The 27978-nt window shown below is 40.6% G+C and overlaps 3 protein-coding genes across 3 annotated transcripts in view; 1 reads left to right on the top strand and 2 right to left on the bottom strand.

Moving 5' to 3' along the window:
• The window catches only part of LOC6575779 (tRNA-dihydrouridine(16/17) synthase [NAD(P)(+)]-like), a 31735-nt gene extending 3852 nt beyond the window's left edge, over positions 1 to 27883 (bottom strand). The window contains exon 1 of the mRNA XM_015164805.3: positions 27729 to 27883. The gene's annotated coding sequence lies outside the window, so the exon portion shown is untranslated. The remainder of the gene's footprint in view (positions 1 to 27728) is intronic.
• Positions 19046 to 22956, bottom strand: LOC6575780. Its single transcript, XM_032728535.2, has one exon. It carries the CDS (start codon positions 22288 to 22290, stop codon positions 19363 to 19365), a length of 2928 nt encoding a protein of 975 aa, XP_032584426.2. The 5' UTR covers positions 22291 to 22956; the 3' UTR covers positions 19046 to 19362.
• On the top strand, positions 25157 to 27741 carry LOC6575781. The gene is made up of 3 exons (XM_002001749.4): positions 25157 to 25615; positions 25689 to 26858; positions 26934 to 27741. The coding sequence occupies exons 1-3, from the start codon at positions 25421 to 25423 to the stop codon at positions 27597 to 27599; spliced, it is 2031 nt and encodes a 676-aa protein (XP_002001785.1). The 5' UTR covers positions 25157 to 25420; the 3' UTR covers positions 27600 to 27741.
• Positions 27884 to 27978: the final 95 nt, after the last annotated feature.

Genomic DNA, 27978 nt, shown 5'->3' on the forward strand with positions numbered 1-27978 from the left:
TTTTGCACTGCTGCGCGCAATTGTGAACAAGCCGCTGGGAGTAATTTTTTTCCAACTGCTACACACAAGCTAATTAGCGGCACATTAGCTTTTTGCTAAAATATATAAAAATGGAAGAGAAAAACCTAGGTGCGGCCGTGCGGCAGCAGTTATACAAAGCGTCAAGCCAAATAAATTTACAAGGGCCACCAACTGTGGGCGGTTTTGACGAATTACTTTAAGTTCGCTCCAATTACGAGTGCATGTATGTATGTGTAAGAATGTATGTACATACATACATATGTACGTTTCTCTGTGTGTGCGCGTGTGTAACAGTGCCCCGAACAGAGGCCGGCTTGTATTTTCACTTTCCACACGATGAATTCGCTTTCGAGCGAACCGCGTGCAGAGCAGCGTTAACAAAATGCGCTTAAATTCAGTTACGAGGCAAATGCAACAATAACTAACAATGAAGCACTAATTGAGTTATGCTACGAGTTGCATGCACTTGCAAGTTGCAACGCGCTACGCAGCTTAACGAATTTTCGATTCAGCCATCGAAACCCATCAGCAGACACCGCGGCAAAGTTCGTTTAAGCCGCTTAAAGTAGTTACACAAATATGCACTGTAGCAAATTTTAAGATTATTAATTTTTTTATTGCAAATAAACATGAAAAATAAAAATTTTACATTATCACAAATCTAGGTTTTTATTTGTATATATTAAATTTTGAACAAAATCCCAATTTATGACAGCGTACAGAGAACTTGCATAACTGTAAATCTGTTACGCCGTGCTACATGCACACACAACAAGAAAAACTTTTTATATTGAAAGTTTACTGACCGGAATTGGCATTGCAATATTATCAATGGCAGCAGCAAGTTCTGCTCATCCTTTGCCGCCACTCTGCGCGTTAGAGCGGAGACTTTTCGTTCAATAAGCCCAAATGAACAGAAGCTCCAGTTCCTGAACAACTACTAATATGCTGCGTTCAGCTTGAAATGAACCTGTTGTGAACGCAGCGACTCAACTCTAATGCGTGCCAAAGCTTGTTCGTCTTTTGCAACTTCTAGAAATTTTCGCAAGTTGAAAAGTTTTTCTTTTTTCTATTTTTATTTATTTTTCGCTGACAATGCAAGGCATTTGCGTGTAATTAAAGTTCTTAAATGTAGCAAAAAGTTTTCGCTTTCGGCCGGAAATGTAAATTGCATAAATATTGCGAATAGGCGGCGCTGGGCGTGCCGTGGCAGCCATGACAGATGTTGGCTGTGTCATAATTATGCCCAAATTACGAGAAACTTGCCCAGAGGCAACGACAACATTTAGCCTAAGGGGGCGGCGGCATTGTTGTCTGTCTGTGCTGCACAAATGGGCATTTCGCAATTAAAAACTTTTCCGAAAAGCCAGACGCTACAGAGGGAAAGAAGAAGAAGCGAAAGAGAGAGAGGGAGTACAACTGCAACAAGAGGAAACTTGTAAAACATTGTTTTCAAAGGAGCAATCGCAGGCTGAAATCATTCAAAACTTTTTCTTGAATGCTCTCTCGCTGGGTTGGAAGAGCAGACTATGTGAATATAATCAATATACATATAATAAATTTAATCGATAAAAGTTGAAAGTGTAGAGAAGAGAGACAAGCTTATAGATTGAAGCCTAGAGTATAAAAAATATATATATTCAAAGTTTCATATATTATTTTAATGTAAAACCCCTAACCAAGATTTTCCATAGTCTGGATAAGAAAAGATTTAGTTTATTTCATAGATCTTTTACCTTTGTTTCAACTCTTTTTAACCAAAAACAAAAGAAATCCTCCTCAACTTCCCACAAAGCACTTCTGAAGCACAACATAACCTCACTCCTCTATAGAGTATCTGCAGCAATGTAATTGCTTGAACCGCAAAAAGTAACCAAAACAAAAACCCGTAATGCACTTTACTTGAGTAATTAGAAGACCGCAGATGAAGCCAGCCAAGAGCCAAGTTTATTTATTATAGCCAAAGTTTTTTAAGTCGATTCCTTTCGATTTCCGACGCATCAAACATGAAAACTCAAATCGAGAGCAGACAGCAGCATCGAGATAATTAATAATTTCCGCACTAATTAAGACGAAAATCAATATCAAATATATAACTAGAGAGAATATATATACTTGTATTTGTAGCTACATTCAGAGAGCGTGCCTGGCTTTCACTCGATAACAAATGGACAAGCCACATACATACACACACACACACACAGCCACACTGTGTTTGGGCAGTCAACCATGGACATTGGATGCTTTATCATGACCATATAGCCACGCCCACTTTAGCTCCCCTAAACAATTCGTTGCAACTGCTGTTGCTTTTGTACAGCTATTCCCAGACTGCACAAAAAAAAAAAACTCCCCTTTACACCCGCTGCAAATCATATTTATACTTCACTTACACAGTGCAGAAGAGTATATTTGATTACGATTTTGAATTATATTTTTGGGACAGTGTATAAACTGGACTTGAGCTCAAATTATTATTATTACAAAAATCTTTGATATTATATCTGGGAAAGAAATTACAAGGAAATTACAATAATAATATACTCAAAGAGTGATTCGTCTTCAGTCAGCACTCTCAATTTATAAACAAACATATTTTTAATTTATTATGGCACGCGTTCGTTCTGCAATTTTAAAAATGGTCTCAACTCGCTAATCGCAGCGGGCCACAGCATTGTTAATTCAATGCTCACCTTTCGCTCACCTTTCGCTCACCTTTCCATAAAATATGTAAAGGAAAAACCAAAGGCGAATTGGAAAAGCAAACAGCGTTGGCCAAGTGCTGAATCAATTTTTTTCAATCATCATAAAATGTAGGAAAAAATACAGTGTTGGCTGTCGTAAAAAACAGTGTTGCTCAAGGCTTTTGAGCGCTGCTTAAACAAAGCTTCAATAATTCTCTAATTTACAGCTGCAGTGGGACATAAGCAACAAAGTATGGACAAACCTAAAAGTAAAACGAAATGAGATAGAAAAAAAAAACTTTAAGGCACGACCAACATATATCCTGTAGGCTTACAATCTCATTAAAGATATTTGATGCCAAAAATAAATAAAACTTATTAAGTTTAATGTACAATAGAGTACTTTTACTACTTTGAGAGAGGCTTGCTGTACTATAAGATACCCTAGAAATATATTAAAATATTAAGCTGACTTTATGCCCATACAAAAGATAAATATTGAATTATAGAACTACTGCTTAGAGACTATTCTGAAACAGAGTATGCTCGACGGCATGACACCCTGGAAGAACATAAAGAATATACTTAAGCAAAGTAACTCAATTACAAAATACCTCGAGGTACTTTGAGGTACATTGAGGTATTTACTAAATAGTTCAAGTCTTTTAGGGTATGTTGGGATACATTGAACTTGCATGAAAGTCTATATTTTTGCTTCACATAGATTGCTCAATTACAAGTATATTGTTTATACATAGAGCCATTCATCATGCGTTGATTGCACTGCTAAATACCCTCGAAATATATGTATAGAAAATGCTCAAAAATAAATCCCTTCTGCCAACACTTTCAACTATCGATAACTATCGTTGCAATCAGTATACTCTCGTTTGAGGAATATGAATTACGGGATATTCGCATTACTGTGGCTTTCAACCAAAGGCTTGACCGTCTCAATCGCTGCTGCCACGCCCAGTACGCCTTAAACGTAGCCCACTCGAAAGCCAAATAAAAATTATAGCAAATGCGCAGCAAAAATGGTGAATTAACTGAATTGCAATCAACGAGGCGTTAAATCCTTTGAAGGCGCTGTGTATATATGTATGTGTACGTTTATATATATGTGTGTACATTTTCTTTATGTATACATGCAAACATACAGTTGACATTTCAACTGCTGTCGAGGGGAGTCCCCCAGCATTAAGCACTGAGCAAAGGACCCCTAAAATTGCTTCAAAGATTGCCCGCAATTTGGCTGCTGTTTTATTGGCGCTCGTTCGCTGGCGTCTGTTTATCTTGCTAGCAGACTGAGCCAAAAGATGACGCCAAAATATGACCTCATTTCGGGCAGTAAACACACACATACACACACACAATGGCTCTTGGTCGCGCCCATTGAGAGCTCAGGCAAACATTACGCATACGCCATGTGGCACGGGTTGAGAAAATTGTTCTTACACCACAGAAGCTCGAAAGCAATAACAAAATGCAACGAGCGTGTGGTAAATGAAAAACTTTAACTAGTTTGTGTTTTTGTTTTCCATTTTGTTGTTTTTGTATTTTCTCGGGTTTTTTTTTTCAGCCAATGACATTTCAAGTGTTCTTTGAAGTGGGCGTGTGAGCGGCCCTCTTTGCGTGCTACCACAAAGCCAAAAGCAATGGCCAAGCATGGCCGAGCACCGAGTCAGGCCATATAGAAGCAGAAAATGTCCATTATTTCATTCCATTGTGCTGCAGGTGGAAATTGCGATTAACCTATTAAAAAAAGGGGCAACAGCTCACAAAGTGAATTAACTTGTCGTCGGTCTAGCGATACCTGCTGGAATTTCCAATTTCCCATTTCCATTTCCATTGCCATTACCTACAGTTGATTTTCATTGCCTGATATTGTTTGGGAATAAGTTGAGTCGTGTCTAGGCTCTATGCGCATTCATTTATTATTAATATTAATTGAAATTCGGGTTCAAGAACTTAAACAAGCGCTTTTATTTGTATATGTGGATTGGTTTGTTTCATATTTTAATTGACGAAGGGGGATTAAACCCAAGTTAATTTTTTTACTTTAGCAGCATCACAATGTCGGCTGTCATATAGGACATGTGCTGAACATGTGACCTATCGATATTTATCGATTTTGTACAAACTGTAACCCAACCCAGCGTAGCATAGGAAGACTTGTTTATATCTTATCTCTCATAAGTTTGTCAAAGTGAATATTACTAGGGTAGATATTTATGGCAGTTCCTAAAGCATGTTTCTCCAACTGAATGTTATCGACATCTTAAGCAACAGCTACACAAGGAACTATCGGAAGTAGCATCACTCTCGTTTGGTCAACAATTGAGTTAGAGTTAGTTACAAAAGGCCATCTCAATTGCCTCTCACACTCTTAGGCACTTAATAATCTGGCCACAATTGAAATAAAAGACAGTTTCGAAATGTGTTCAAGATGCTGTCTAATGGGGTTAACTGTGGAGGCTGTGTCAGCAGCAGCAGCAGCAGTTGCCGCAGTAGTTTCTCTCAATGCGGTTGCAACTGTCAGCAGTTGACTTCGCTTGGCTTTCTGCAATTGGCGTTTGTCTTTGGTTATGCAACGAGGTCAAAGTCAGGGCGCTCTGCCAGCTGGCAGGCAGGCGAGGGGGTGAGGGGGGCATACGGGCCGGCAAACAGTTTCTGCTCCTGCAAGCCGCGCTGACGCAATAAACCATAATAAAAGACCGCATTGTGCACAGGGCTCAAGGACAATGCCGGGTCAGAGCCCAAAAGCTGTAAGACAACAACAAGAGGAGGTAGAAGAAGAAGACGATGAACAAAGGTTGCGCCCAATTTGGCGATGCTTTGCAAAGGGGCGTTACTCTAGTATTCTCAGCTAAATTGATGCATTACGAGAGCAGATGGAGAGCAGAGGGGAAGCCGAGGGGGAGCCATGGGGCATCTCATATAACCGCCCATTGAATGGAGTTAAGTAATCACAGCTGCAGCATCCACTCAAGCCTCCAGGCAATTGAAATTTTGCTGTTTATTAATTATTTTCGCAAACCCCCAAAAATGTTGTTTTTGCACAATTTTTGATGGAATTTTTCGTTGTTGTTATTGTGTTTGTTTTTATCACACAGCTCATTAGAACTAATGATGCTTGTTCAGGCTGTCAGGGCTCACACAACCTGACTGCCAGCCTGTCAGACCAGCGGCAGAGTTGGAACCAAAGCCTAGCAACAAACGCCGGCAGACAAATTAAAAGCGCAAATCAGGTGAAGGCTGAGAGAGTTTTGGACTAGTAGATAGCCTGTAAAAGGCGAATGGAGTAATAGATAGATGGATAAATCGTAGAATTCCAGAGAAGGAATGAAGGAGAGTGATACATAAGGAAAATGAAAGACAGAGGGATATATAGAAAAATAAACATTGAGGGAGAGAGAGAGAGAGAGAGAGAGAGAGAGAGAGAGAGAGAGAGAGAGAGAGAGAGAGAGAGAAAGCAGAGAGAAAGCAGAGAAAAAGATATGACGAAGAGAATGAAAGGGGGAAAAATATGAAGATGAACATGAAGAACAGACAGAGGAGAGGGAAATTGAAAGTGGGAAATAGAAGCAGAGATAAAGTAAATCCTGGTAGAGGCCGAACTCTAGAGAGAGACAGATAACGAGAGCAAGAGAAATAGAGACACACAGAGTGAGAAAGAGAGAGGGAGAGTGAGAAAGAGATAGAGAGTGATAGTCAGAGTGAGAGATATATAGTCAGAGAGAGAAGAGAGAGAGAGAGAGAGAGAGAGACATACAAAGAGAGAGAGAGACATACAGAGAGAGAGAGAGACATAGAGAGAGAGAGAGAGATACAGAGAGAGAGAGAGACATACAGAGAGAGAGAGACATACAGAGAGAGAGAGAGACATACAGAGAGAGAGAGAGAGACATACAGAGAGAGAGAGAGAGAGAGAGACATACAGAGAGAGAGAGAGAGAGAGACATCCAGAGAGAGAGAGAGAGAGGGAGACAGAGATGATCAGCGAGAGAGAGAGAGAGAGAGAGAGAGATTATTCTGAGCTCACGATAGTTGAACAATATTAATTCTAATTATTATTACTATTTGAAAGAGTTTCACAACTTAATTGTTTTAAGGGTTCCCTATTCTATAGGGATTCTTTGTTACACACATCCACTCAAACTTAATCTACCCCTATGGCACACATTTCTAATGGGTGTTTTGGTATAAAAAAGTCAAGCGCTGCGCAAACTTGAGACTTGGACTGACGCGGCGGCCAGAGAGGTAAACGAGGCGTTAATGAAGCAACTGCCAGGACCAGCGTCTGGCTCAGCTACTCATATATATATGTGTGTATGTATATGTGTGCCTATGTATCTATGTGTGTCTGAGCATGAGCTAGCGTGTTATCCTGGCACTTAATTATATTTGTACTCGCATGGCCCAGACAACGACGCCTGATGAGTCCAACAAGCAAATTGAACGTGAAATCCACTGATTGACTACAAGCCGACTAAGAAACAGACACACACAGGCAGTTGGAGCATGTGTGCGTGTGAGAGGGAGAGAGAGTGCAGGAAAGTTGAGGTGTGAACTAAGTGCGCTGAGGTGTTCAAGTTCTGAGCACTTGAAAATGGGCAGTTCAAAGCTGCATTCCTTGAGGTGAAAAGCAAAAGAAAACTGAAAAAACTAGGAGAGAAAGATCCAACAAATGGAAATACAAATTGTTATACCAAGGCGAGCATTAGGTGCGCTGCCAGCCGATTAAGCTAATATATGTATGTATATAAATAAATAAGAGATAAATCCAAATTTCCACATGAGTTGCAAACAATTTTAGAGCTAATAAATTCTAAACTAACAAATATTTGATTAGGTGACTAGGTAGCTGCTTTACAAACCCCATTCATTAGCTAATATGCCTTAGATACTAGCGCATTTATCTATGAACAGAAATCGCTTTGGCTGCCACGAAAAGGCGATTCACAGTTGAAGTGAGCGTTAAATGAATGCGAGAAGTTTGCTTGTTAAATTTGTTTATTTGTTATTTGCCTGCCAGCTGCCTATGTGTGTGTGTGGGTATATGCTTATATGTGTGTGCATGCGTCGCACAAGGAACAAACGGGCCAAATGACACGTTCCCATAAATCCTCGACGTTTTATTGCCGAGTACGCGGCTTAAGTCGAAGCAAATGTGAAAATGTGTGGAATATAGGCATGTATACATACATACATATGTGCTATATATACAGACATGTATATACATAGGCATGTATGTATATATGTGCCCTGTCACATTTGTGTGATTTGTTTGGCCGGCACAAACATATGACGTCTCCAAGCCCCAAATGCCAAACGGCTAAAGGCAGACAGCAAATCATACACACACACGCACACTGAGCCACAAACATATCTATACACACACCTATAAAAGCTGCAAAACAAAAACAATTTACTTTGTTAATTTACGCAAGTATTTGCATAAATAATGCATCAAGCCGAGGCCCTATCAACACTGCGCCATGCGGCGTATACGCAATATTTATTTATTAAATACTTCAAACAAAAATTGCAGAGCCAATTAACGTCAGAATTTATCATATCAATAATCTATACAATATATATGCAGAGCTGTATGTATACCTATTCATTCCAATTGATTGCATACTTGGAATATAATTGTTAGTTGTTAGGGAAATTGGGAGAAACAAATGCGAAGCTAAAGCAAAAGTCAATTCAATTAAATGGAAATTAAGTGCGATTAAGATTAATATTGTAGAAAATCGAATAATATTAACAGCGAATATATGTATAATAGTTGAAGAGTTTGCAGCTTTTTTGTGGTAATTTATTCATAGTTATTTATATAGCTCAATCGAATTTTGTTTGTCTGGCAGCAGCAGGAGGCAAGGCGAGCCACATAAAGTCTATATAATCTAGATCAAGAAGATGAGCTGAGTTGATAGTAGACAAGTTTATTTGCCTGTCTATCCCATAAGATTTGTAAAAACTAGATAAAGATACGTCTGACTTTTCACACAGATCTATCTGTTCATCCGTCTGTCCCGCGTGTAGACAGTCTATATCAGTCTATATATCAGCGTTCTAGATTTTATATAATTTTATATATATGTAACATATATCATATCATGACTCCTGCTGTCTCTGTCTTTCTATCTGCATACGTGTCTCTCCGACAGTATGCCTATCTATATATATGTCTCTCTCTGTCTTTATCCCTTTTTCTCTCTCTCTCTCTGTCTTTCTGTTCCTCTCTCTATCTCTATCTCTAGAATTTTCAATCAGAGAAAAATATATATGTATATATATTTTTGTGATATAAAATGATATATACTTTAGTTTAGGCAGTTCAGTATTCTTTCGTGCTCGATAGTTTATTTCAATACTTTCTTACCGATAAGAATCGATAATTTAATGCAAATTTCCTAAGGTGTTATCGGACAACTGAAAAGCCTTGAGACTTTAAACTTACAACGACTGCTATCAATATACAAATGAATATATAATTGTTAATATAACCGACTTTGAATACCTCAAACCGTTCGACTTTCAAATTACTATACTATTATATATGAATGTAAATATTTTCCACTTTGAATACCTCGACTCGCCCGCCACTATATTGAAAGTAAACTAAACCCATTTCAACTAAAAGTTGGTGTTTGCTTGCATTAGGAAGCATTAAAAATTGCATTCAAAATGTAGAACTAAAGCGGAAGTTATTCAATAATTAATTTCCCATAGTGTGCGGGTTGTTCAAACTAAAACTGTGGGTGCAAGCATGTGGATATGTATATATGTGTGTGTGTGTATATATAGGAGTAGATGTACACTAAGTATAGAGGTAAATAAGGTATGTAGGTATTCCGGGTATAGAGGTAGGTATACAAGACAGTTTCAACGAATCAGGTAAGGATATCTCTTAGACAGGCATTGCTAAAATTTTCTTTAAATTTTGGCATGCACTAAAAGGAGCTATAATGAATATCAGAAATTATGTAAAAAATATATATCTCAATATATGATCTCACAATTTAGACACAATTTAAACAGAAAATAAATCCAATTTACAACTTTTTATAGCACATAAAATCGTAGCTCATAATTTCGTGCAAGCAATTGTAAATCGCCAAGCCCAAAAACAGAGTCAAGAACTATAAGCTAAATGTGATACGTTTGCAAATATGTGGCTAAGTAGCCACGCCTGCTGCTAGCCAAAGGACCGAAAGACAAACTTTTATGGCCAACTTTGATGGCTATAAAGTGCAGAAACTGTGCGCCTCATCTAACAGCTCAAGTCAAATGTTTGAGTTTGGCAGTTAATCGAGGCCACAATCCTTTTGGCAAACACCAGGACGAGCTGGCTCTGCTCCTGCTCCTGCTCCGGCTCCTTCACCATGGCACCGCTCTGGTGCCATAATGTTAGCCATGATGACCACAGAGTCGCCTTGTGCCCTGCTGCTGACCACATCAATGGAATTGTCAACAACTGTGCGCCAACTGGGCTGGTAAATATTTAAAAGGCCATCAAGGCATTGAAGCTGGCAGCGAGCAAATCGTGTGCAGCGCCATCTAGCGGGCAATCGATGTGCTAAAGTGTTGAAATTGAATTTGCTTAGGCAGTTGCCTATTTCCTTTTTGCACATAAATAAACTATTTTTGTTTAAATTATTTTAGAGTTTTATTACATTTTAAATATCAGCAAATACACAAAATAAAATGAAAATGCATTAGCACATTGATAAAGCATAAAAAATATATGCATATTTAAATTATACAAATTGCATAAAAAGCTTTATAATAAATATGTATCTTTAATTTTGTATTCATATTTATATGTTTTTGAATTAATCTATTTTTTTCGTTTTATTTTTAATTTTTTTACATTTATTAATTTAATTTTCGCTTGCCTAGTTTCAACATTTTTTTATTTTAATTTAAGCATTGTTTTATGTATATTGCTATCACAATATAATTTATTATAATTTTCTTTATTTATGTATTTTCGTTTTTTTTTTTTTCTTTTTGCATGCCCAAATAATTTTTATATAAATTATTTTGCATTTTTTTGCTTTTAATTAATGTAAATATTTGCTTCTCTCTCTTTCTCTGCTTCGCATTTTTAAACGCTTTTCCGCTGCAATTTTCCAGTCTCATACACTTGGTGTTTGTTTTTACTCTTTTTTCCTATAGCTTATTATAGACAACAACAAGAAAAACTCTTTTATAAACACGTAAAGCCCATCTCTAGTTACATTGCTTTGAATGGAGCCTAAACTGAAAAGTCATTAACTTAATTGAAAACCATATTAAAAGTTGTTAAATATGTTTAGCGAGTGAGGGGCAGTGGGGGTAACGCATGTGTGTGTCAGCTAGCTGCCTATGCAGTGCTTAGAAACAAAACCCCAAAAGGTTCATTGAACCAACAAAAACAAAAAACAAACAAAAATTAAAAAAGGCAAAGTAAAGGAGTCAAGGGAGAAGCGTGGCAAGCAAAGCAAAAATTGTCGTGGCACGCTTCCGGGCCATGCAGACAGGTGAGTGCCTACCAAGCAGGTGGGTTAAATAGTAGAAAAAATCAACAATGAAAAAGAGCGTCAAACAATGGCACTGGGCAACCAAATTGGGGAGCAGCAGGAGGAGAGGCAGAAGGAGGCAGCAGGAGGAGAAAATGGCAAGGGAGAGGCATCATGAGGAGAGACAGCAGAGGGAGTAGAACGATAAACTGACAACTAGAAGGGAACAACAAGTAGAAGAAGCAGCAGTAATAGAGGCAGGAGAGGAGTTGCAGAAGAGGCAGCAGAAGGAGTCAGAGCAGAGGCAGGAATCAGCAAACGGCGAAGCAGGAGAAAATGCAGCCTGAGCAGCAGCAGTAGTAAGTGCAGGAGGAGAAACTGCAAAAAGAGACGCAGCAGGAGGAAGTCGAGGCGGAACACCAGCAGCCGGCAGTTCCAAGTCGAGTTCAGGCTCTGGGTTAAAAACCTTCATATCCCGTTACCATTTTGATGGGCCAGCCCAATGACAGAAGCAGCAGAAGGCGAAGGAGGACTCGCAAAGGATTTAACTCCAAGTCGAGTTCACGCTCTTGGTTACAGACCCTCGTATACCTCATATCCCGTTGCAGTGGAGACAGCCAAGCCTAATGGTAACGCCCCCAACGGCTATTGCTAATGACAACCAGTTATTTTAAGTGGGCGTACTAGCTGTTGTGGGCGTGCCAGCTATAGGCAGCAGTTCACTGCCTCAGTCTGTCCCTTTGTCTGCCTGACTGCGACTGTTGACTGCCAACAGCGGCACCCATTTCCCAGTAAATCAATCATAACCCAAGCACAACTAGCTAGTATCCTATATATCAGGTGAAGGGACACTGTGTAGACGGACGCTCCTTGAAATGTTGTCGGCATAGATACGGTGAGGACTCTGCTAAGAGCAGCAGGGAATTTCAAACAAATCAGCAAGCTAGGATTTCATATAAACTAAGATCATTTTTCCTTTTGATATATGTAGTAATCATATATGTACATATAACATTTATCCATATATGTTAATCAAATCAAGTGAATTTTTAAGAAAACTAAATAATTTTATAAAATATAATTAATGAACTAATAACTCTAATTGAGTTGTAATTCGCAAGCTATATTCAGCACTCAAGAAGGAGATCTAGATTTCGTTTCTAACTTCTTTTTATACCCTGAACCCATTGAAAATGGGAAATCAGGGTATAATGGTTTTGTGAAAAGTATGTAACAGGCAGAAGGAATCATCGCAGACCCCATAAAGTATATATATTCTTGATCAGAACGACGAGCTGAGTCGATATAGCCCTGTCCGTCTGTCCGTCCGTCCGTCCCTCCGTCCGTCCGTCCGTCCGTCCGTCCGTCCGTATGAGCAAAAGGATCTCAGAAGATATAAGAGCTAGAGAGCTGAAATTTGGCATGCATACTCGTGTATACCATAGGCAGTACGAGTTTGCTTTATTTTTTCGATAACTCATCCGATAATTTTTTTATCGAGAATAATCGAAAAATCGACTTGGTTTCTTCAGCCTAGTTTGAACACTTTTAAGCCTGGAAACTTCAAATTCGCGTTGTATGTAAAGTTATCCGATACAAAAATTTTGTAATTTACAGATTTTGGATACCACGCCCCCTACTCCCCCAATTTGTAAAAAACGCATTTCAAATACTAGAGACTTGTGCTTTGTAATGTACACACATATTTACCATATGATTACGCTCTGAAAGTTTCATTAAGATCGAAGGTCTACAAAAGAAATTATTCAACAAATAAATTCTCATAATATTGCCCACACTGCAGCGCAACCCAAGCGCAGTCGCTGCTTACTGCGCAGTTAGCAGTGGGCAGGCTTATGCGTGCGTGTGGATGCATGTGTATGTATGTGTGCATAAAAGAAGTGCAGAATGATTAATATCAGCTTGGAGGGTTCAGGGTATCTCCTAGTCGAGCAGTCTCGACTGGAGCCTTCTTACTTGTTATAAATGATCAAGAATTAATTCATTTCTACATATTTCCAGGACTCTCTTCTTATTTCACAAGAAACTTCCATTGCTATCATCAGCAATCATCCCTCTCTCTCTTCCTCTATCTCTCTCTCTTTCTCTATCTCTCTCTCTCTCTCTCCCTCTCTCTCTCTCTTTCTCTATCTCTCTCTCTTTCTCATCTATATCTATCTATCTCTCTCTCTTTCTCATCTTTCTCTATCTCTCTCTCTCTCTCTCTAAATATATATATATTCCCTTACTCCAAGCACATGCTAGCTTTACTTACTACCTCTTTTTAAAGGGCTTCAATCATGAAATTCTCAAATGTTTACAGCTTAGCAAGAGTGTGGCAAAACTAAGGCGATACATAGAGCTAAGAAGCTCTTGATATAGCTGCCTCTGGTAATCCTAAGAGTAAAAAGCCTACAGAATGTATTTATAAATTTTAAATTTATATCTATAAATTGTATTTCTTTGGATCCTTGAAGATGGTGCAACTGCAATTGATATTAAGTTTTCGCTCTAGGCGGCTTTCACTGTGGACAAGAAACACTCAGACTGATGGCTATACATCATAAATACAATATATATGTATATACACATACATCATAAGCATATATACAGATATATATGTATATATTTTCGGGGCTAGTTCATTCAATTGTTTGCACTGACACGCCCACAACAGCGCCCCCGCCCCGCCCCGCTCCACACCTCGGCGAGCGATTTATGCAAATTGTGTCTGCGCTTGTTGCGTGTCCGTGGCAAATGAAGGCGCAACGTTGAGTTTATAATTGATGCGGCTGCAACAACAACAACAACAACAATAATAGCAACAACAACTGGAACATCAAGTGGTCATGACAATAACAACAATGACTAGAAGTTACTATGGAGTCAGGCTTTGATGCGTGGGTGTCCATTGAGCACTCTACGAACAACATAAACAAACTTTAACGAGAAGGCAGAGGCAGGGGCAGGGGCAGGGGCAGGGGCAGGCGCAGAGGCAAACGAGGGCGTTGCCAGGCAAAGACTCCAAAAGTCTTGCAAAACATGCACACGGCATGAGCATTGCATTCAACTCCGAAATGTTTATCAACATAATAAAAAATAAATAAATAAACACTGAAATTATATGCATTTTTGTTGCCTGTCAACTGGCGCAGGCTCGAAACCCAAAAGGGAAAATCCTTGGCATTTTGAAAGGTTTTTTTCGCTTTACTTTTGGTCACTGCACGCAGCGTGGCTGGACAGAATGAAATGCAGGGCGCAAATGGTCAGAGCATTGCTATTTTGTACACGTGCGACCAGTCAGGTGAACCGAGGGAGGGAGGGGTAAGGCAGAAGTAACCGCGATGGCAATCGTATATTGCATTGCAAATGCTGACAGCTGAAAAATGTTGGGGACAAATATGCAACAAGGCATGAATATTTCTTGAATTTCATGAAATTTAAAGAGATACACAATTTATATCTATTTAAGTTAAGTAAGGAAAACTGATAATTTTCAGTCAAAATTAAATTGATTTGGAGAGATTTAATTTTTTATTTAGCATAACAATAGAGATAGGATCATAGAAATACTAGCTTTATAGTTTTAAAAAAGTATAAACAAAATCTGCTAATATTTCCTATATATTCTAAATATTATTTTAGTTTTCATATATAATTTATATGTAGTCTTTTCAGATTTTCATGCCAAGCGCCGTCTATATATCTATTATGAAATTCAATTTTCTCTTCTATATAAAGGGTATTACGTGGCAAGCGATGAAAATAATGCCCGATAAAATGAGGTTCTCATGAAACTCTCATAACTTTTGGATTGACGCATAACCAAAAAGGAATTCATGTATTTCGCTTTAAGCACGAAAAAATAGCAAAAATGCTGCCAGAGATCAGCTGCATAACAAATTAGCCCTAAAAAAAAGCTATAAAAACCGCTAAAAAATGAGAAACGCTCGCTCATACGAAAACTAAAATATTTAACACCTCATGCCAGCAGCTAGAGAGTAACGTAAAGGAGAATGTCTATGTGGGTGTGTGAATGTGTGAGTATGTGGGAGTGTGAATGCATGTGTGAGTGTGAGTGTGAATGGCAGGCAGCAGGTGCAGTGGTAAATTGTTAATGTCAAGTGTCATCAAATTAAACATTTTACAACGCAAATAAACACACACATACACAGACACACACACATGCACACACACGTCTGCATTTAAAAGCGCATACACCCACACATTCGCAGTTGATTGCGCCTCGAAGTATGCAGCAATTTCTTTCCATTTGCTTCGGCTTAATCGAACGGAAATGCTTCTGACTTTAGCCCAGTGCAAAACAAAAGCTAATTCAGCTAAGAATATTTGTTATTTGATTTTATTGTTGAACACGTTTTTCACACGAAATGCTCAATTCGTGGAATTCATGTCAGAGCGAAGAGCGGAAGAGCGAAGAGCGGTAAAGGAGCCAAACCAAGTTACCTCAAGAACCACAGCAACAATCCAAGTATATATAGCAGCCATATAGTCACCTGTGTGGGTGTGTGTGTGTGTGTGCAGGTGTGAGCTAGAAACTTTAATGAACTTTCCAGCACTGTGGCACAATTGTCAATTGTTAGCGTTATCAGACATTTTGAGAGCATAAATACAGGACTAAGTGGAGGTACAGTAAACAGGCAATACAAAGACTGGATGTAGAAATGTTAGTTGCACAGAAAATTAAAGTAGATTGAAGTTGAGAAAAATGTAGTTTTAATATGTTTATGAGATGATATATAAACGAGAAGACAGTCGTATCTTTAGAGAACTGTACTTAATCTGACTTTAGCTGAGGCTCTAATTCAGCTTGTCTTAAAATCTAAATTATTCTTGAACATACAAAAAAAAATTTGTCAATATGAAATTATAAATAAGTCATATCAAATCGTGTTAAATAAAGCTAAACTTCCATTTGAAACTTAATTTTTAGAATTAGTCATCTATTTCTTCTCTATATACTCGCTTGAATGTTCAATGTTCAATTTCGCGAGTGCACACTGTAGTACATAGAGTGCATTCAACTATGGCAAATAATCTGCTATCAAATGGACTTTGCTCTTTCTCTCCCTCTCGCTCTCTCTACTTATCTGATTCTCTCTCTCTCTCTCCCCCTTTCTCTTTCTTCTGTCGAACTTTTGCCATTGCCTTTTTGCCCAACTGTCTGTCAGACTCAATAACACGAACTGCAGTTTCCCTCCTTCCTTCATTCAAGTGAAATCTGTCTGTCTGTCTGTCGCTTCTATATCTAGCTATCCATTTGGTCGCAGTCAGGTTGCTCGTCTGTTTCTCTGCTCACCCTGTCAGGGCCGGCTCAATCACACAGTTTTTTTGACGCGTTTCCATTTGTAGCTGTCGCATTAGTAAACACACACACACACACACACACACACATAGACCCATACACACTTGGCAGTGTATTAATTATTCAGTTTTTAATATTTAATGGGAATTTTTGGGCTATATTGCTGCATTTTTTCCTTCCAATTTCCATTTGCCTTTTGACAATGACAGTGCGAAATGAGTTGGCCAAGAGGGTATATTGGTTTTCTTTAAAGTATGCCTATCTCTACTGAGGTGAGCCGTCAGATCCGGATATATTAGTTTTTGAATGAATATAACTGTAAATGTAGACGTGTATTAATTAGTCAGACACACCCGTCTTGCAATCTTAGTTCTACCTATTAATTGTCAAGTGACAAAAGGGGGTCTGCCTACCTTTATCTCTCTTTTTTTCATAAATTTTTCTCTATCTTTCTTTCTAAATTTTCCTCTATCTATCTTTCTAAATTTTCCTCTATCTTTCTCTCTCTTTTTTTCACTAAATTTTTCTCTATCTTTCTCTCTCTTTTTATATTGCATTTAAATACACTCAGAGAATAAACTTCCTAAGTTTTATTGCCATTCTGTATTTCATCAACATTTACTTTTAATGAAATTTGAAGCGAATAAAACGTTTTATTTCGAGTTTTTTTCCAAGTTCCAAGTAAAGAGCTCTCTAACTGCCTCAAATAGTTTGTGATGAAAAACTATGAAATAAGTAGCAACCAATTTTAAAGTAGAGAGCTCTACACTGTGATCTTAAAGCAAGCTCGTTTAAATAACAACTTTTCAAATAAATATAAAATAAAGTAAATAAATGATAGAAATACTTTGCTTTACTTTACTTTACTTTCTCTAAAATTATAATTAGAAAAGCAAATGGAACAAAAATAGAACGTACAAACTAAATATTTTCTCTCTGTGTATCACGTGCGTATTACGCAATTTTCTTTACTCTCAAACCGACTGCAAATGTTGTTCGAGTTGGCAAAGCCTTGTCAGAGCCAATTGAATTGAGTTGGAATCAAAACATTTGCGTAACAATTTTGGCAGCTGCAGCATGGACCAACCCAGCCTTAGCCATTATTCAGCTTCCTCTTTCCCTCCGCCTTCCTCTTCCGGCTTGCACACATGTGGCTGTTGTTGTTAGCGCAAATGTTGCAAAAGTCGGAACAAGCTGCAAGCTCAACTGCAGATACGCAACTACAGATACAGATACAGACACAGCGACAGATATATGCATATAGTAGATACAGATACATTTGCAGATACGTAAGCACCTCCTTCCAACGAAAGTTTTCAAAACGAAAATCAATATCGAAAAGGGGCTAAGCGTTAGAACCTCCATACTTACATACATACAGTAAGTAAATATTTACATACATATATACACTTGCAACTGCAGCAGTTAGTACCAAACCCCCGCCCCCCTCCCACAGCACCACCCCTTCGCCGTGTCGATTGTAAATGTCATGCTGTTGCATATTTAACGCGTTTACGAAGCCATCCAACAACAAGATACAACTACAATCCGTTAGCGGGCGGTGGGGGGCGTGTCAACGTGTTTAATGTGCAAATCACGCTTTGAATGGCAATACCTGAACAAGCGAAAGACATGCGAAATTCTATGAAACCGAATTGAAAGGATATGCAACGAGCATTCGCAAGGAGCATTGGAGGAAACAAAAACTGTGCAACACTTAGCGAGCAGACATGGCTTGAACAAAGGCATAAACCAGGGGGTCAAGAGGGAGGGGAGGCGCAAACTTTAGTAGAGAAATAACAGCATTTGACACTAAATAAATGGGATTTGAACCAGCAATTCTATTGCAAGAGACATTGGATTCGATTTTATTGTACAACCTGAAGCATTCGCAAGAGGAATCTAAGGGTTAATGGATCATATACAGGCAGAAAGTGGGGCGTGGCTAATCTCATTTATATTACTTGTCGAGTCGATCTAGCCCTTCCAGTCTGCCTGTCCATATCCTTATATAGCTCAAACTGAGCTGAATTCAAATAATGAAAATTAAAATAAATAGAAATGAAATTTTTTATAAATTAATTAAAATTTATTTTCGTTGATAGTCGAACTCACGAACCTTTGTATCTCTCAATTAACCCAACCAAATAATTAACTTTGAAGTAACTCAATAGCAAAATCTTTAACCGAATAAAGATATTCCATTAGCTCTTCAGATATATAAGAAATATCAGATCTGTATACAAGATCTATAATTATAGATTATACAAGATCTTAAACTAAAGATTATAGAATCAGTAATTGGATAATATGAAATATATAATATTCTATGAGATCTAACAATACTGAAGCTCATATTAAATATAGAAATTAAAATATTCCACAAGATCTCCGAATACTACATTATACCATACCATTATATCATAAATAAGACATTAAAAATTCAATCAGATAATGAACATCCCTTGAGATCTGCATAGAAAACAAACAAATTGGCGTATTATCATTTCAGCATATTTAATTTCTCATCAAGCGCATCCATTTCAATGGGGTTTACAAGTTACATGTGGTAATATTCATATAAATCCTCCATTCGAAACAAAATCCTAAAACAAGTTTAACTAAATTAAAACTAAAATTGGGCTTTAACTTTATCTCTTGGAATTGGATGGATAACGGCGTCTATGACTAACCTAAGGACTAGGCAGAAACCAATTCAAGGAACTCTTCCACAATCTCCTGCTCACTCTCACTCTCTCACTCTCTCTCCCTCTCTATCTCTCTATTGACTGCCTCTCTCGGTCTTCCTTTTGTATTAGGTGCTGCTTGAGTTGGAGCTGATGCTCTGCAACGAGCTATTGGATGCAGATTTCCTTAGAGCTTCGCCGGCTAGACCACACAGATTCTGGACGAGTGTCGCGGAGGAGCGTGTCACATCCGGAGAGCACTTGGCATTGGCATTGGAGCTGGAGTTGGAGTTGGAGTTGGCCAAGCTATGGCGCAACGGTTGCGGCGATGTTGGATTGGATAGCCCGGATTCGTGTATGGGCGACAAAGTGGGCGATCGAGTGCGCAGGAAATGTTTTCTACGCTGTCGCCTGTACACATTGCCCAGACTCGGCAGCTGGCGACTGTTGGAGCCGGCAGCTCCATGAGTTCCGCTCGAGACGAAGCCCAGGGTCTCGGCCAGCTCAGCCAACTCGCTGGGATTGGGCATCTTGCGACGCGTGGGCGGCGGCAAAGCAGGCGGCAGGGTCAGTGTGTAGCTAGTGGTGACACTATCGTCCCGGATGACGCTGGTGGGCAGCAGCATCACCTCCTTGTTGCCAGTGCCGTTGCTGATGCTGCTCAGATCGCTGCTGCTGCTGGCGCTGTGGCTGGGCGAGCTCATGGGCGGCGGTGGCGTCGCTTGCGTCATGCTCGTGCCACTGTCATAGCCTCGATCCGGCTGCAGTTGCAGTGGACGTATTTGATTCTGCTTAATGGTGGCCACCTGCTGCTCGGCCACGCCCACGCCGTGGCCATGGCCACGCTGGCAGCGTGCGCGTCGATAGCGTCCGAGCAGACGCAGCATGTGGCGCAACCTGGAGCTGCGCGTCGTCTTCAGTGTGGGCAGTTCAGTGGGTGTGGCAGTTGGCAGCATTCCCCCGCCCGGGCCCTGTGGCATCTCCAGGCCACCATTCAGACTTCTGATGAACTGCACCGGCAGCTCGCTGGCATTCATTTTGCTGGCCGAGAGTGCGGCCAGCAAATCATTGGGCACATCCGGACTGTCTGGCACGCTGGCACAGCAGTTCCATTTTCGTCGCCAGCGCTGATGCTTCGATATATTCCCTGCTGCCGACGCCGTCGATGTGGGCGTGGCCGTTTGGCTAGCCAAGGTGCGAGTGCTGCTGCTGCTGCGCCCGGCGCTATTTCTGTTGCTGTTGCTCTGGCCGCCGCGCAGCGGACTGCGCAGCTGAAAGGTGCAGAGGGTGCACTGCTCTGTGTATTGCAGATACGATGCAGCTGCTCCTGCACTCGATCTCAGTGGACGCTGGCGTGGCTCCAGCGCCGCCTTGGCACTCGCTGCGGCGCTCACCCTGCGCTGCATCGAGGCAGCCGCATAGCTGGAACAGCAGTGAAAGGAACGTAGCGGAGCTGCCTCGGTGTCCAGATCCAATTGCAGTCGATCGCTGCGACGCTCCTGCAGCAAGGAGCACAAATAGATGGATTGGCTGGCCTGATGGAACTCCCGCGAGCTGGCACAGCAATGCAACGCAGCGCCAGGAGTTATCTGCTCGTGCTGCTGATTCGGATGCGGCACATTGGAGCAGCAATAGAGCTTGGACGGATGCTGGTGTTGTTGCTGCTGATGATGGTGCAGTGTGGGTAGATTGGGATTGAAATGGACACCGTTCTTGCCCTGCTCGAGCAACTGCTTAGCCTTTGCCTCCTGCGCCTGCCGATGATTCCGGATGTACTCGTACGTCGTCAGGCCCAGAAACGAGATGTAAATGTGAAAAAAGCAGAGATGCAGGAGGAGACCAGCACTGATTGCTGCCAGCAGTCCGAGCACGCCCAGCAGCAGCAAGTACATCGTCTCATGGACACCGATGCCGGCGACCAGAGGTGTTACTGTATGATTCAGAAGCTGTGGCTTCTGCTCCGGCTGCAACGTGCTCTGATCCAGCAGAGCCGTAAAGTTTTGCAGCAGCGTGGGCATGGTGGAGATTGTGAGATTATTGAGATCCTGCTCCTGCGACTGATCCTGTTCCATCTGTTGATCCTGTTCCATCAGCATCATGGTGCCGTTGCTCAAGCTCAGCGTTAAATTGATATAATCAGTTGACTCCAGGGGCAATTCCATTTGATTGCTGCACCAATAGAAGCTCAGCCAATCCGGCTGCACGTAGTAGAGCACGATCTGCCCCACAACGGCAGCCACAATGACCAGCGTGGCCACCACAGCACTGACGACGCACATTAGAAAGGCGACATAGTTCCGGGAGCCGATGCAATGATTCAGCCACTTGCAGTGATGATCGAATTTACCCACGCACTTGTTGCACACCGAACAGTGTTTGGTCCTGGGCGACGATGTCTTTATGTTGCACAGATGACAGCGTCCGTTCTCGATGACATGGCCGTGTTTACTGCGATCAAACTCGGGCACAATGCGATCGTTGCGATGCACGCGTCGCAGCTCCTTGTCAGCGGGATCGGTCAACAATGCAGTCAAATGGGCCACAATATGCACCACATACAGGCCGGAGATCAGGCCATAGAGTGGCCCTTGGATGGGCGCATGAAAGGCGGGTATCAGTATCCAATAGCTGGCCAAACCGAACAGGAGTAACACGAGCCAACCGAATAGCTGCAGTGGATGCAACGGCAGCTGGAGTCCATGTAAGCGTCGGCCACGTCTATGTTGGACATCAGCTATGTTATTCTGGTAGCTAATCAGTTGACAGAGGACGGAGTTGTTAGTTGGTGCAGGATTCGCAGCAACTCCTGATGCTGCAGCTGTTCCAGCGGCTGCACTTGCTCCACTTGCAGTGGTTGCTGTTGCTGCTGCTGCTGGTGCTGTTGCAGGTGTTGCTGTAGTTGCTGTTGCTTGTTGTGCGTAGTGCTTGACGGGCGGCTCCTGTTGTTCTGTAAGGCTGGCAGTGCTGATGGTTATTATGTGATCCTGTTGCTGCTCCTGCCGCTCCTTCTGCTGCTGCTGCTCTGCTAATGGCGTCGCTTTGGCAGCGTTTCGCATGTTGTTAAAGATGATGAAAATGTGTTGGATGATTGAGTGATGTGAAATGCTAACAACAACTGGCACATTACAAATGTTGTTGCTGTTATTGTTGCTGTTGTTGCTGCTGCTGCCACGCCCACACTGGCGCCTATTTATATAAGCCACATGCAATTATCCTGCGCGTTATGCACTTCATTCAATGTTATTAACTTTTGGTTATGTTCACTATTGTTTACCGTTGCCTTTTTGTTCAATGTCTGTGTGCTTATGTGTGTGTATGTGTGTGTGTGAAGCAATGGCGCAGTTAATAATCACGCATAAAAACACGTTTACAAGGGGGTGGTGCTTCTAGGGTTGTCTGTTGTCAGGCTGCCACCCCCATACACCAAGGACTCTTGCTGAATGATTATCCTTTTGTTGTTTATTTTATTTTTTCTTTTTATTGGACTACTACTACTTTTTAACGTATTTGTTTTGGGCTAGCCACACAACACACAGACACAGGCACACTAGCAATATGGGCGCACACACGTTCTCACGCACACGCACGCAGAGTAATCAGAACGAAGAGAGCGGAGTGAAAGATAGAGTGAGAGCTGTAAAGTAGCTGGTAGTAAAACCAAAAACACAACGCAACGCAACGCAGACGCACCAACTCGCTAGACGGACGCGAAGCAACTGAGCTGTGTTATGTGCGCAAAGCTTTGCCAAAGGCTGCAATTGAAAGCACACGATGCGGCGAGGCGAAACCGAAGCCGAAAATCAGTTTGAAGTTGAAAGCGAATTGAAAGTGTGCGCTCCAAGCTTTGAGCAATTGAAAGCAGCCATCGTATATATGTTTGTTTGGATGGGTGGTTGGGAGATGTCAATGGTAATAGAGTCAGAGAGCGAGAGAGAAAGAGAGCGACATGTCACAGCTGTCTGGTTGCCGGCAAAGCGTTTTTTCGACTTAAAGACAGGCCAGGGACGACTGCACACACACACATAAACGAACTATCTCGATATTTGTTTGTAGGTGTGGGTGTGTGTGTGTGTGTGTGTGTTTATGATTGTGTTGGGCATTTCTTTGAGGGTAGATTTTACAGTGTGTGTGAAAGTTAGTGTGGGTGGCTGCTCATATTTTGGAGATGACCGTGTGAGTGCTAAACAATTTGGAGTAAGTGTGAGTGAAATGGTGAGTCCTTTAGTTAAACTAATATAGAATGATTGTAAATAAGACCTAGTTTTTCAATAAATTGTGTTCTGATAAGTTCAACTCTGACTTAGCTTTGAAGTTTCATTTATAAGCTATTATTCTCTATTACCATTAACTTACATCTTTTGTAATTAATATAATTTTGTAATTAATATATACTTTTTCGTTTACTTTTGGCCTATATACAAAATATACGCCAAAAAAGTTACGAATAGATGACTTAAAAAATTACATACGATATATATTGAAAACCACTCACGACTCACGCGCACAGTTCTGATTCACCTGCCAACAGGAAGTAACTATTATATAACGGTAAATGGGTCAGGCTAGGCAAGAACTTATCACCACAGATTGGCACGCACCTATGTTATTTTACTTTTTTTATATGTTCTCCTTTTTTAGGATGCTAGGCATCATTTTTTATTTATATCAACGGCCGCCCAGGTGCGGACTGGAAAGAGGCGACGCCGTTTTCGACTGTTTGTTGAAATGGAAAGGCACAGACGAGAGCGTATTTGGAGCACGTACACTTAGTACTTGATGTGATTTTATTTTTTATGACAGCCGTGAGTAGAATTTCTCTCACACACACACACACACACATATAGAGATAAACTTATCGACGACCCACTCACTCAAAGACCGTCAGACAGTCGAAGCTATTTGGCAAATATTTATGCTGATGCTGAAACTCTCTGTAAAACAGGCACTTATATAAGATATAAATATATATTTGTCTGTATGTATACAAAAATGCCCATTGTTTGGCGTCTTAGGACAATTCCAAATCAAGCGAGACTAATAGCTGACAGGACCAAATCGTGAAATTCTAATGCAAATTACCAATACCAGCGCACATACTGACGCACACATACGCAAGCTCAACAATATGTATCAATAAATAAAAGAAACATAAACAACTTTGTTTATATCATAAAAAGGAATTTGTGGTATTTCAGAGAGAATCTTATACAGTTGTTGCTGTTATACAGTGGCATACAATTATTGAATAATTTCCTATTCAATACTAATTTCATATTATCTTATCTGAACAAATAGACACATCAAATAAATGGAAACCGTTTAAAAAAATATTAGTGCTCAGGTTAAAAACAAAAAACAAAAAACAAATTGAAATCGTAGAGAACAAATTATTAAAATTATAAAATATTATAAATAAAAAAAGTCGATCAGCTTTTGATTTCTTATATCATTTGTATTGGCTGATATTTAAGCTCAATGAAGCAACAATATTATTAAATCATAAACAACAAAGAAAGGAGCAATATACAAAAGCTTTTATTTAGCAAAATTTGATTGAATTATAGTTGAATGAAATTGCATTCTTTGTAGCTTTTTTTTTTTTTTCAATGTGCGACCCTAGGCAACGATAATAACAAGAACAATGACAAGCACGATTGAGAGAGAGGGGGAGAGCGGTAGCGCACTCAAGTGAAGTGACAACAACGAAAGCTTTGATAAGCAAAAAGAAGAAGAAGCGCCACAAGCCAAACAACAGAAAACAACAATAAACAAACAAAACGGTAAAAGTAACAAGTAAAAAGGACTAACGGAAGCTGTTAGTTTGCTGAGAGCAGAGAGAGCGAGTCACTGAGAGAGTGAGAGCAAATGAAAGCTCGCACAGTAGGCTTTGCCCAGAGATTCAAGCAATAAAATAGGTAGTCAGACTAAATTTATAATTTAGTTCAGTTCAATTTTGTTCTTTGTTTATTAAGAATGTTATTCCATCGCAAAAAATAAATAAAATCAAACTAAATATTTCTACTTATATCTACACAACAACACGATTCTTTCGAATGAATTTCTGCACGAATCGATATACTACAAAATTCCATTGGTCCTAAAATTTGGCCACTTGTATTAGCGTTTGTCTGACATAGTGCAATATATACATACATACAGATATATGTATGTACACTGTAAGCAATCATGATTGATATATTATCATTGCCTCGGCGGAACAATGTGACCAGCCAAATGATGACCAAGCAGCCCAGCTATAAGACTGGGCTGCCCATTAACAGTTTACCCGGTTGGGAGCTAATACCGTTAAACTGTAAATTGCCTATGCTCAAGTGTCCTGGTAATCAGGTGATATTCTCAAAGGATAAAATCGGAAACTCGGTAAGATTTTAATTGAGATATGAAGAAGTACTGCCCAATGAAACTTCATATATGGCTTTCCTTTTGATTCCAGTTCAAATGTAGCATGCAGGAATTCGATTCATCGGTAACGGTTCATATACCCGAATATAACCCGTTGCACGATTCAAATCTGAAGACCTTCTACTCGAACGAGCGTAATTTGAAACGATTACGCGAGAATGGCGAGATAACCGATAACAATGAAGTGATATGCAATCTAAAGGACTTCAATCAATATCGTGAGGAACTTCATAAGTCGCAGCTCTACTATGTGCTGCAAGCGTATAGGCAAAGGGAGGCAGAAAGACACGATCGCATGTTGATTGCCAATGCGGAGGGCATCTCGCGGAGGGATAACTTACAAACGGGTGTACGTCATCAGAGTCAGGAAGAAGTGATGGCTAGGAAACAACAAATTGAAGAGGAGAAGCATGAAAGAAAAGTGAGAATCTATAATATAACAGAGGAGAAATTCAAGAGAATGGAGAGCATGTTAGCTATGCAGCAGATGCTTCTCGAACATCGCAAAATGTTGACCAATATGCGAGTCCAGGCCCACATCAGTTTGCATCAGGATTTGCAGCGTAAGCACCTGATTAAGCTGAAGAAACTGTTCCAGTTCAAGAAGGATCGATATAACAAGAATATGCGTAATTTGCACAAGCAGCGTTTGACCAAACACACTGAGGGCCAAATACAATCGTGGCATAAACGCCTGCACGAACGTATTGCCAATCAGCGAAGAATCGATCAGCTGCTTAAAGAAGTTAAAGAGGAACGCGAATTATTCATTGAGTCGCACAAGGAGAAATATCGCGAGAAATGGAGACGGATTCAGGAGCAAATCAAGCAGCGTTCCCACAACATCAAGGAAGAGAAGAAGTCTAAAGGACGCAAGAAGAAAAGGAAGAGCAAGAAGAAGAGTAAGGCCGTTGACGTCTCGAAGAAGGCGACACCTTCATTCTGTGATGAATATCAAGCAAGCTTTGAAGGTCTCCTCGATAGCGAGCTTTGTTATGCATTGAATGCAGCTATTGCAATGGGTGGAAATGCTCCATTGACCTTCGACACCGATGATCCCATCTACAAGGCAGCACAGTACATCCTCAATCACATACTGCTCGGCTTTGATTTGGATTTGAGTGAGGATCCGTGTGCGATGCACGTTCTATCCGATCGCATTGCGAACTTCTTATGCGATGCTAAGAAATATGTAAACTATGTAAGTTGTGTGATAATGCGGGCAATATCCTCTTATATCTATATCTTCCACCAATTTTTCCTCTCCCACCCTCAGAAAGCCATTCAGATCATTGGCTTTGCCCATGATAACAAGGCCATGGAGCTGCCATCAACACCAACACACAAATCTGGTATGTCTGGCAAGAATCATGCACGTACCTCACATGTCTCGTTCAATGGTATTGCTTGCACCATTGGCGTGGGTAGCTATGAGATACATCCATTTGTGGACGTGCGTCCTTGCGGGGATCGTCGGCCCACGCCGGCGGGCTCGTTGACCTCGTTGGTAGTCAGCCAAATTGGGGACCAGGTCATACAGGAGAAGGTGCGCCTGCCGCACCTGAATCGCAAGGAGGTCATCTTCATCGAGCACTATTTGGTCAAGTTCAAGCGGGAGCTGCTCGTTGGCCTCGATAAGCAAGTATTTGCTGCCATTCAGTGCCACTATGAGAATCGCATTATGGAGGTGCGCGAGGAGCTGCTCGAGCTGGACAAGGACTTCTTGAACAATCAAATATCTGTGGGCATACTCAGTTACGCTGTGAATCCACTTAACTATGAGACGGCTTTAATGCTGGCAGTCAATGTGATTGCGAATCAAGTGATTTGGGGCCTTCAGCAGACGCTGCTTAAGCCAGGCGCCGAGCCTTCGGTCATGCCTCATCCGGTCAGCTGCGGCACCGAACGCGAACGAGAACAGCGCGCCCTCTGTACTAACTAGTTAACCACTCTGCCTTTCTCCCTCTCATTATCCCATAATCACTACGAACAGAATCCACAGGTCTATGGACACTCTAGTTCTGTGTGCACATAAATTTTATGTAGAAAATAAATATATGTTGTGACTTACCGTGTTGAGCGTATCTCTTATGCGTTTTTCTGTATTGATATTTAACGCGTAACTGCACTTTGCTTCACAAATTGCGAGAAACTCGGGTTTCTTGTAAACATTAAACAAATTGCAGCATGGCACGCAACAGCTGTGAGTTTGCCAGGGCTGCAATACAATCGGTAATTTGACAGTCACCGGAAACGCAGACAACCGCCTGGTGCGACGATTTTTAAATGAATCCTGACAGTAATATAATATTACAATGAGT

Source organism: Drosophila mojavensis, unplaced genomic scaffold, assembly GCF_018153725.1.
Source record: "Drosophila mojavensis isolate 15081-1352.22 unplaced genomic scaffold, ASM1815372v1 contig_36, whole genome shotgun sequence".
Lineage (NCBI taxonomy): Eukaryota > Metazoa > Arthropoda > Insecta > Diptera > Drosophilidae > Drosophila > Drosophila mojavensis.

Excerpts from the sequence above, each read along its gene's own strand:
- LOC6575780 (XM_032728535.2), bottom strand. The coding sequence starts at position 22,290 with ATGCGAAACGCTGCCAAAGCGACGCCATTAGCAGAGCAGCAGCAGCAG.
- LOC6575781 (XM_002001749.4), top strand. The coding sequence starts at position 25,421 with ATGATTGATATATTATCATTGCCTCGGCGGAACAATGTGACCAGCCAA. Across the intron at positions 25,616-25,688 it reads AGGATAAAATCGGAAACTCG|TTCAAATGTAGCATGCAGGA; the intron begins GTAAGATTTTAA and ends TTTTGATTCCAG. Across the intron at positions 26,859-26,933 it reads CTAAGAAATATGTAAACTAT|AAAGCCATTCAGATCATTGG; the intron begins GTAAGTTGTGTG and ends TCCCACCCTCAG.